General features: G+C 42.5%; 1 protein-coding gene across 7 annotated transcripts; it reads left to right on the forward strand.

Annotated features, from left to right (window-relative positions):
* Positions 1–529: 529 nt before the first annotated feature.
* RNF6 (ring finger protein 6) lies at positions 530–9,308 on the forward strand. 7 transcript variants are annotated; one of them, XM_032678126.1, is made up of 4 exons: positions 530–638; positions 4,277–4,489; positions 4,989–5,096; positions 6,487–9,308. In XM_032678126.1, exons 2-4 carry the CDS (start codon positions 4,297–4,299, stop codon positions 8,202–8,204), a joined length of 2,019 nt encoding a protein of 672 aa, XP_032534017.1. In that variant the 5' UTR covers positions 530–638; positions 4,277–4,296; the 3' UTR covers positions 8,205–9,308. The 7 variants fall into 7 exon arrangements, with proteins under 7 accessions (XP_032534017.1, XP_032534020.1, XP_032534015.1 ...); XM_032678129.1 differs by lacking the exon at positions 530–638 and adding an exon at positions 654–750; XM_032678124.1 differs by lacking the exon at positions 530–638 and adding an exon at positions 1,093–3,493.
* The last annotated feature ends 1,214 nt before the right edge of the window (positions 9,309–10,522 follow it).

The raw sequence follows: 10,522 nt of genomic DNA on the forward strand, positions 1-10,522 counted from the left end.
CTTCCTGCAAAATCCTCTCACTTTGCTGATTCAGAGACTTTGTGCAAGACGTGAAACACGCTCCAGTCATAGCCTGGCAGCTTCCACCACGCGTTGTGACAATCTGCAGACGCAACTCGAAGGAGCAAGTTTGTGGATGTCAATGTATCCACAATTAGCATATGCAAAATTTGTGAAAGATTCGGCATCCCATGTGGAAAAACTTCTGTCTAAGGCTCTGCAAATCGAAATTGCTAAAATTGCGGCTTGAGACAAAACAGCCTCTGTGACGGGACCAAGCAATTAATTGTTTTGAAAATTTTAGCGAAAATGGAGAAGGCAGGAGATTCCTGCAGAAAGGAAGGTAAACAGAAAGGAAGGAAGGAGAGGCAGAGTGATGGAAAACGGAGAGGCGTCCCCTTTACAACAGCAGCAGGCCTGGGAGCAGTGATTATACACAATCCTACTCCTCAGGGGAGTTATTGTCAAGTGCTCAGCGCGCGTGCGCCGGCGGGCGGGGCTCGCGGCAGGGGCCGTCCTCTCCCGCGCTCGGAACCTGCGCCGGCGGCGCCGGTAGTCGCCCGGACCGTAATCGGAGCTGGAGCCGGTGCCCGGACCGCAATCGGGGCTGGAGCCCGCTCCGCTCGTCCACTCAAGGGGTCGGTATCGTCCTGGTGGAGGTGGCTCCTGCTGCTGCCGGGAGACGAGGGGAGCGGAGCGGAGCCCGTAGCGGGGTTGAGCCAGGCTGGTCGGCGCCGTCACCGGCAGCAGGCAGGGACAGGCTTTCGGGTCTCCCCGGCTGCGCTCTCGGCAGGCTCCCCCCAGCCGGGGCGGGGGGCAGGCATGGGCCGGTGACGGGTGGCGCGGCCGGGGCAGCTGGGACCGCGGGCATTGCCGGAGGGTGGCGGTGCGGCCGGGTCGGAGTCGGTCCATGCCGGGCCCGGCCGGGAGCCCCGGGGGCAGAGAGGCGGGAGGGCACGCGCTGCCAAGCCCTGCCACCATTGGCCGACGGCCGCGGGCCGGCTTGGTGATTGGGCAGGAGCCCTGTCAGTCACTGCCCTCCCCGCCCCTTCCCCACGGCGACGGGCGGCCGGGCCGGGCCAGAGCCCGGAGAGACACCAAGAGCCCCGGCCCGACCGGGCACCTGCCCTGTCCTGCCCGGGAGGCCGCACACCGTGGGCCCGGCGCGGCGCTGGCCTCTGCAGGTCCTGCTGCCGGCGTGGGGGGGGGGGGGCGGGGGGGCGGGCGGGCGGTCCCAGGCACCGGGCTTGGGTCGCACTGGGTGTCCCGCGGGCTGTTCCTTCGTTACTATCTTACTCTTCGTTTCTCTCTTCTTCCTCCCCTCCTTCCCCAGGCTCTGTGCGTGGGGTTTTCTGGGTTTGGTTGGTTTTTATTTTTATTTTCGTGGTTTGGTTGGTTTGTTGTTGGGGGTTTTTTAAATTTTTGAAGTCGGTGAGATCATCCTGCCTGGAGGCTGCAGTGTGACAGAAATGCTTAAATAGCCCTCTGGAGCCAGAGGGGAGGTTTCCTCAGCTAAACTCCGTAGTCAGTCGCCTTACAATCAGGTGGTAGTCTTTCAGAAGATGAGTACCTAATTGAACAGGAGGAGTAGTAATTCATGGAAACAGGCCAAAACCTAAAATCATAAGGTATATATTATAAGGACTAAATCTTAGGTTGAAAATTCTAGAAAATGTATACTGTTGGCGTGTGGGTCCTGTCTCTGCAAAGGAAGAGTAATCCTGAGTCATAAGTGGATTTCGATTTCCGTTTTTTAGTTAATACCTTTCAACTTTTCAATACTCTGAAATATTTTAGTGACAAAATACCTCATTTTTTGATGCAGATAATACCCTTCAACTTTCACAACTAAAACGTTTTAAGTGCCAAAGTACTTAGTTTGGATGGCTTTTGATAAATAAGGATAGTAGTTGTCATCCGTGCAGTTATGTTAAACAGATGGGACGACCAAGCACTTCACACTTCTTAACTGTTTCTAAGTGAGTCATTGAAAGAGTGTGACTAATCATCCTACCATACAGTTGTCAACAAAAGAGTAATTTTTTTTACTACCACCCACAAAATCAAAGAGATTTCCAGATTTTCTGTGGATGGTAACTGAAAAGTAAAGAACGTTTCTTTTGAAAAACACTTTAAATTTACTTTGAGGGGGACTACATATGATGTACTTGTCATTCTAAGAACATACATTTATATAATTTTTTTCCGTGTATCAATACACTGACATTCCCAGGAAGTTGCTTGACTAGGTATGGTCACTGTGGACGTGTTAGTTGTTTTAAGGCTTTCGTCTAAATAGCAACCTCACGTGAAACTAAATGAATTTTATCTGTCCTCTTACCCCTTCCTGCTTCACCTTCGTCAAGTTGTAAGTCGTCTAGGACAGAGGCACTTCAGTATTTAGTGCGGTATGGATTGGGTGTTATCATGATAATAGTCAAATGATGGATGTCATCAAGGTAATGATAGTGCTAATTAGTGTGGGGGGGTTGGGCCTTGGGTGGAAACTGCTTTTGTTTTGAGGAACCCGGGGTAGTAAGAGAAAGAACTACCTGAGAAATTTGTATTGAGAAGTGACCTGATTTGAGCGTAGTTCTTGTGGGAAATGGAAGTCAGCAGTTAACTACAGTTTGTGAGGCTGAGCCAAGAGGGCAACAGTGATTTTAACACCCCCCCCCCCAAATATTATGGGAATGGAAAGTATTTTGAAGAGGAGATATTCTACTTAAAAAAAAAAATAAATCTCAGTGAGTTAAAGAGTTGGGAGGGAAGTTTTAAATGCATCAAAATGCAGTGTTAGACACAGGAGGAAGATGAGTAGAAAGACTGATTGGGAAGAGGTGTATAGAAGTGCAGTTACCAGGGGCTGGCAGGGGGAAGTAAGATGGGCTGGAAAATAATGAGACCAAGGATACATCAGAATGGATCTCACAAAGAATGTAAGAAACGTATATTAAATGTATGCCAGCTTCTGCTGTTGGCAAATACACTTTCTGATTTATTTTTTTTTAATCTGTTTACAGCATTGATAAAGATTTGCTCTTAATTGAATGTGTTTCTAATAGTCAGTTCGTTTAGTCTGTTTGTTGTCTCATCACCTGTCCTGTGAAGGCTAATTACTGATCATGAGTGTGCTGAGAATGCTGTTCTGTGTTTGCCCCATAATTTAAACTTGAAGTGACTCTTATGTGTGTGTGAATTGACCAAAAAAACAACAAACAAAGGTATTTAACCGCGTGCAAGCAGAATGGTGCCCTGTGGCTGGGATTTTTTGGCCTGATGATCTGTGTAGAGAAGTGATCTCTTTTGTCAGGTGTCTGCCTCAGCAGGTGTTACAGATACCTTTTGTTAAACAAGGAGCTGCATTGAAAGGATGTTTTTTCTTCTTTTAAACTGAGTGTTGAAGAGCAAGTTTTCTTCAGAAAATAGAAAAGCTGGGGAGTGGTCTGAGATGCTGATAGGACTCAACACTGGACCACATCAGAGAGAGGTAGTAATGGCACAGAAATTGAAGGTTATTTATGCCTTCTAACAGTGTGGACCCATTGGTTCAGTGTTTGAAAAGTGATGAAGAACTATGCGTGAAGTACAGCCCTTTTCCTTTTACACCTGTTTTCTGGAGATGGGTATTCCTTTGGTAGCTAATCCTTGGATTAGAGTGTGCAAGGAAAATATACAAATGATGTAAAGATGTCAAAAGAGTCATTTCACCACAAATAAATCTGTAGGCTTTGTGCTACATGAAGGGTATTACCGGTAGAAATACCCCACTGAAATCCCTACGGAAATATGTAGTCTTACCTTACTTGTGGTTGTCAGAAGTCTACACTGGGTAATTGCAGTCCAGTAATTAGAGAACCATGTTTTCAGCTATATACTTCATCTTGTAAAATACTGCACACTGTTATTGTATTTTACTTGGAAGAAGGGACGTAGATCTTATGTTATTTCTTTAACTTTCTAAAATATCCTTGCCTAGCTAAAAAAAAAAAATCTGTCATGATTTTTTTATTTTAAAGTTGCCATACCAACCAATAGGTCCTTTTAGTGAGGAAAGGGGGCTTGAAACTATTTTTGAGCAAACTACAAGTAAAACATTTGCATAATAAACTTCTGTGTTTGACTTGACAAATAACATGGAGCTTGGTTCACTTTAATCATCTTTAGCTATTAGTAAACTAATTTCATTGAAAATGAAAAGAGGAAACTCTTTACTGTAAATTAGGTAAATTCTTACTGTAATTGCTGCGCAGTCTAACCTTCTGGTTTTGTTCAGGACAGCTCAGCATTATTATTATGGATCGCTCTCGACACCGCACAGGAAATGGCAATGAGCAGGCATCTTCACAAGAGTGTAGTCGTGGCGAAGATGAGAGACAACGACAGCTGGAGCGCCTTGGTAGGGAGGAGGCTTATTACCAGTTCATTAATGAGCTCAATGAAGAAGATTACAGGTTAATGAGAGACAGCAACCTGCTTGGCACTCCTGGTAAGATGTGGATACCCTCAGTAGAAAAGATGTAACGCGAAGTAACACTTTTGCTGTCAGGCACCACATGTGGTAGCGTGACTCAAGTAGCCTGACTTCTGTGGCTCCCTATAAAGGAAAAAACCTCCATATGGAACAAAAGTATTACATTTTCAAATGTAGCATCTTTGTATACAGGTAATATCCAAACCCAAATAATTAACATTTGGTACATTAAAGTATATCTGTTGATATGTGGTAATTTTGGGAGCCTCTAAGTTGTTACTGGAAGCCAGCATACTCTTGACATATTCATCTTCCACCCCAGGACCTACTTCCTCTATTATCTGTGTACCTGCATTATAATCTCACACTAGTGCTCTTTTCTTTCTGGTTACATCAGTTTTATCTGCCTTCTGAAGATTTTCATTCAAGGTAGAAAATGTTACTTCTGCATGGCTATGTTGAGGCAGTTATAGTGTCTTATCTAACAGCTTTATCAAAATGTAAATTATTTTAGGGGAAATAACAGCAGAAGAGTTGCAGCAACGCTTGGAGGGGGCTAAGGAGCGTCTGGCATCACAGTCTGATCTGGATAACAGAGAAGGTGAAGGTAGAACTGTTGGAGGTAAACATTCTTCATTTTTATATATAGATACACATAGTACATGATGCATAAATGCTGTTCTGTACAGATATTTAAGAGAGACTTCTCTCAAGTCTTGTTTTATTCCATTGCACCTCTCTGAATTGTTAAAAAGTAAGATCTTGAGATTCCCTAATGATATGAAAACAAACTTAAAGTACTTGATGAAAACTGATTCATGTTGACCACAAATTATTTGCTCCTATTTTCCTTTGTTAGTAAATGTAATAGCACAAAAAACCTAATTCTTCAATTCTTTGAGGTTTTTACCGTGTATTAGAGCAGTTGGAAAATAAATTAATTGGAAAACAGTTAATCTCTCTACTGTTTTGCAATTCTTGTTGTTTTATTTCCATTTCTTTCAGTCAAGTGAGGCTTGTTCATATTATGTGCATTCTGTCTTCAGTTCCCCAGTAATATTGGCTTAATCATTTGTCCAGTTCTAATCAGATTTAGGAGAGAAATTGGCAGCTCAGAAATGAAGATACCAAAGTTCTTGCAGGTTTCATGGATATAGGGAGATGATGGAGTAGGGGGAATGTAATTTGATCCCTTCAAGGGAAAACCTTCACTGTTATCATGACCATTGGCCTGCTATATACACATAGTTAGCACTAACCAATTGGGCTTGTAGTTGGAGGAGATTTGAAAATGGAACTGGTGGATATTGTAGTAGGGAAAAAGTATATTTGCACAAAAGGGGAAAAGCTGTTGAAACCATGCATCCCACCTGGATGCGTTCCTGTGTCACCTGCTGTAAGTTGTGGGAGCAAGTTAAGCTAGCAGCACCTGCATTCAGTGAATTGGAATCAAAAGGGAGTGTTCGGCCTTGGAACTGAGAAGGAGTGTGTGAATGAAAACACCGAGTTTGCAAAAAGTCATGGGAATTCTAGTTAATTGAATGACAACACCAGGTGCTGCTTACCAAAAGAACCCTAATAAAAGGGGAACGCAGAGAGAGTTCTGTGGAGAATCTTGAAAACTGAATCATGCTGTGTGTGCAGCCTCATTTCTTCAGTGCTCATATTTGCCATATTAAGTGACCTTGCCTTGGCAGGGGGCTTGGACTAGGTGATCTCCAGAGGTGCCTTCCAACCTTTATGATTCTGTGATCATTTATTCCGCTGCTTAGGGAAAACAACTTTTAAAAATGTTTTCCAAAAGGAGACTAAATCTGTTATGCTTTTTCTTGCTGAATCAAGATCAGCTGACTAGGATACACCCAGATTGATAGCTTAAGGAAGGAACAGTAATGTCCTGCTACTGTGTCGTTTCTGAAGTCAGAGCCCAGCAAGCATAGAGGATTTAGAGTGCATCGTAGTATGCTGAGCATGCAGTCATATGAATTTTTGCAATTCTTTGTTTCTCTCAGATTCTGATGTTCTTGGAGAAAACTCAAATGGTGACTCTTTGTTCGAATGGCTTAACACATTTCGTCGCACGGGAAATGCCACTCGCAGTGGACAGAGTGGGAATCAAACCTGGAGAGCCGTGAGTCGAACAAATCCGAACAGTGGGGAGTTTCGTTTTAGTCTTGAAATCAATATAAATCATGATCATAACAGTTTTGAAACTCCTGGCGAGGAGTATGTCGATATAGATGCTACCAGACTGTATTTAGAAAGAAGACGTCAACTAGTTACCGGTTCAGTAACTCCACGAACAAGGAGCATGGCTGCAAGGGAGGCAAGCACTGAAGCTGCAAGGACCAGGTTTTTAGGACGTGCCATGGCACTAAGGTCTGAAGTAGCCTCTCATGCAGTCTCAGGGAGGCTTAGGAGTAGAACAAGGGAGTTGACAGGCCTTTCCCAAACAAATAATACTACACGTAATAATTCTGCAGCTGCTGGTGAACGAAGAGAAATGCTGGGAAGAGTTACTTCTACAAGAGTCAGAAGGGGTAGAGTGAGAACAAACGTTCAGATGAATACAAACCAAAGACTAGAAATTCTGCGGCTAAGGTCTACCTTAAGTAGTCGAAGCCGCTCTCCGCTGCAAAGGCAAGGTGGTGCTGTTCACTCTGAGGAACGTGGTCAGAGGCAGGATAGAAATGCACAGCAAGTCAACAGAAGTAGAAGACAAATAGCTCAGGCTTCTCCACAGCCTGCTGAAGAGCAAGCAAGAGGCAACACTCAGGCTTCTCAACTTCCCAGTGTAGCTCCGTCCTTGGGAATAACTTTGGAAGAGGAGGAATCCAGTAGGCCAGTAGCTGCTGTCAGAAGGCATCCAACAATTACACTAGATCTCCAGGTGAGAAGAATTCGTCCTGGAGAAAACAGAGACCGTGACAGTATTGCCAGTAGAACTCGTTCTAGAGTAGGAATGTCAGAAAACACGGTTACCTTTGAAAGTGACAGTGGGGGATTTCGCCATACAATATCGCGATCAGAACGGGCAGGTATTCGAACCTATGTTAGCACTATACGGGTACCTCTCCGTCGTATTTCAGAAGCTGGGCTTGGTGAACCTTCGTCAGTGGCTCTTCGCTCAATCCTTAGACAAATTATGACTGGCTTTGGAGAACTGAGCTCTTTAATGGAAACTGAATCCAACTCAGAAGTGCAGAGAGGTGGTCATCCCTTATCAGATGCACAGAGTAACTCGAGTTCAGCAAACAGCAGTGATCTAAGTGAGGTTTCATCGAGAAATAGACATGCAGCAGAAGGCAGCAGGGAAAGAAATGGACAGAGGGATGATAGTCAACGCTATGGGCGCCGTAACGAGAACCAAGATAACAGGCAGTCTCAAGATGTGAACAACTTAGTGGAAAATGGAACACTGCCCATACTTCGACTTGCCCACTTCTTCTTGCTGAATGAAGATGACGATGATGATCGTTTAAGAGGTTTAACCAAAGAGCAGATCGACAATCTTTCTACACGGAACTATGGGGATATTCACACTGAAAACGAAAGAAGTAAAACGTGTAGTGTTTGCATTAACGAATATGCAGCAGGGAATAAACTAAGGCAGTTACCTTGTATGCACGAGTTTCATATTCACTGTATTGATCGCTGGCTTTCTGAAAATTCCACTTGCCCAATTTGTCGGCAACCTGTTTTGGGGTCTAATGCCACAGACAATGGCTAGAATTATTTGTACTGCTCAGTTCTCAAGAATTTGCTTCTGCTCTATTTCTAATGAGCCAAGCCAGATAAATTGACTTACAAAGGGGTCCATTTGTGGGGGGAGTTTTGTTAAATTTCTTTAAAAATGATAGGAAACTTGTCTAAATCTAGCAATGTAAATACTATTTTTTCCAAATGCAGGTCTAGGAATACACATAGAACCAAATGATATTGGTAAAGTTTATATTTTTTTAGGTAATTTTGTTATGCTAAGCACTTTTGTAAATACCGAAATGCAATAGTTAATCAGTCCTGCGTAATGTATGTTTTTTAACATTGTAATGAACTCGCTTTATTTAGATTACAAATTGTTTCACACAGACCCACCACTGTGTTGAAAAATTAGTGGCTTAATAGCCATTTGTTAGCTTTTTGTTCTAAGAACAATTTCTTTTACAGGAAGTTTCTTGCTGGACATGTTTGCTAAAGATATTTAAGTTACTTGAAGTGCTTATTTTAATAGACTTTTTTTTAATGTTGAAATATCCTTTCCAAAAACTTGCCAATTTGGTTCTATTAAAATTCTATTGCAGTTTTTGCATGTAGGTTTACACAGTTCTTAATGCTGACGTTCTTATTCAAAAGTTGATGGGTTAGTGGCATTGTAAAATGTACATAATTAAATGCTGTCTTTGACAATCTGTCTTTTCAATAATGACAGCAATCAAATCTGGTAATTCCAAGAGGCTGTGTCTTACTTATTTGCTCAAAGAGTAAATGAGCACTGAGGAAGCCTTTTTACTCTTCTAAATTACTGAATTGATATTATTGGGGTTTAACTGCCTTAGTTTAAAGAAGGACAATATTTCCTTGTCTATTATATTGTCTACAATATGCATGTTTTGGGTATTGTACTCAGAAGAACAAAACAAAGACTTGAAGTGCTTTTGTACAGAAATTAAAGGTACACATGTAATATTTGTCCTCTTGAAACATGCCTGAGGACCAAATTGCAAAAGACACTAAAGAGGACAAAATAAGCTTCTCTGAAAGTCCCTCGTATCTGTATAATTAGATACTAAATTTTATACCAATAACTTCCACTGAAATAAAGTTGTGAAGTAAAGAATGGAGGCTTTGTGTGAATTACTGTTGATTGGTAAGATCCAATAGATTGGTAAGATGATTTCTTATTCTTGATGTTCAGTCTGTTTTTGCTTTATTCTTTCCTTGGTATTCCTCAGCTCTGTTCCTGTGTTTCCAGAATGCCTGTTAACTGTTATGGTGCATAAAAAATCCAGCACAAAGAACTCTTGGGGTTTCTGGAAGAAGCTGAATGTTACAAAGCTTCTTCTGAGCAATGTGCATCCTGATCACTAGAGAAAGGCAGAACTGTGCAGTATTCTGGTGTGGGTGTTTGTATATTCTGAATGGTAAGAAGAAAACAAGTCCTACTGACTTTTTCCTCTGCAGATGGTGGCCTTGGCAAATGCACTTCTGTGTCAGGTGCTTCAGTCAAAGCATCTGCTCATGACATCCTTGAAGGGTAACTATAAAATCCTGTGTTGAGCTATTGGATGTCTACTTAAGTTTGGCAAATGAAAAGCTTGTGTTATAAGTTCCGGAGAAGGTCTTGGTTTTATTCATAAGAGTAGTTCTAAGAAACTCTCTTTTGAGATTTAGATAAGTTGAAGGATACAATTAAGATATCTTCTGATGTGATTTGGGCTTTTTATTACTGCAAACATTGTTGACCCTTCCTTGAGTGTGGCTTCCTTAGCTGCAGTGCAGAGTGAGGAGATGTAAATGTGAGTATCAGAGCTGGGTTATTTTTTGACCTTTTTTTCTATTACTTTGTTAGCTCCTGATGTTGACAGTATATAAAGATATGGATGCTGTCTGCTGCTCCTTTGTCTCCTTATGGCTTTCGTTCATATTTTTGAAAGCTGCCTGATTCGAGGGACACATTTGTAGAAGCCTGCTTTAGGCTCACTATTGCCTTGCTGGTCGGGTCCTTCAAGGTCAATTTTAACTTTAATCCTTACAACTGCTTCACTAATGCTCTAGAGATAAAGGGAGATTTCCTGTGCCTTCTTTCACTCAGGGAGGATTTTGCTGTGCAATTGTAAGCACAATTGCATACATGGTTCAAGACAAGATCCTCTATGACAGAGTACATTTAACTGAGCTGTTGGGGGGAACATCTGAAAGTGAGAGCTTTCTGTACAAACTGTAGGCTGTGGGAGAAGAAACATGAAGACTTCCATACTATATTCTTGTCATGCCCCATTTGAGTTGGTTGTCAGGTATTTCCCCTCCCTTGGAGGAGCATGTTTTATG

Source organism: Chiroxiphia lanceolata, chromosome 2, assembly GCF_009829145.1.
Source record: "Chiroxiphia lanceolata isolate bChiLan1 chromosome 2, bChiLan1.pri, whole genome shotgun sequence".
Classification (NCBI taxonomy): Eukaryota; Metazoa; Chordata; class Aves; order Passeriformes; family Pipridae; genus Chiroxiphia; species Chiroxiphia lanceolata.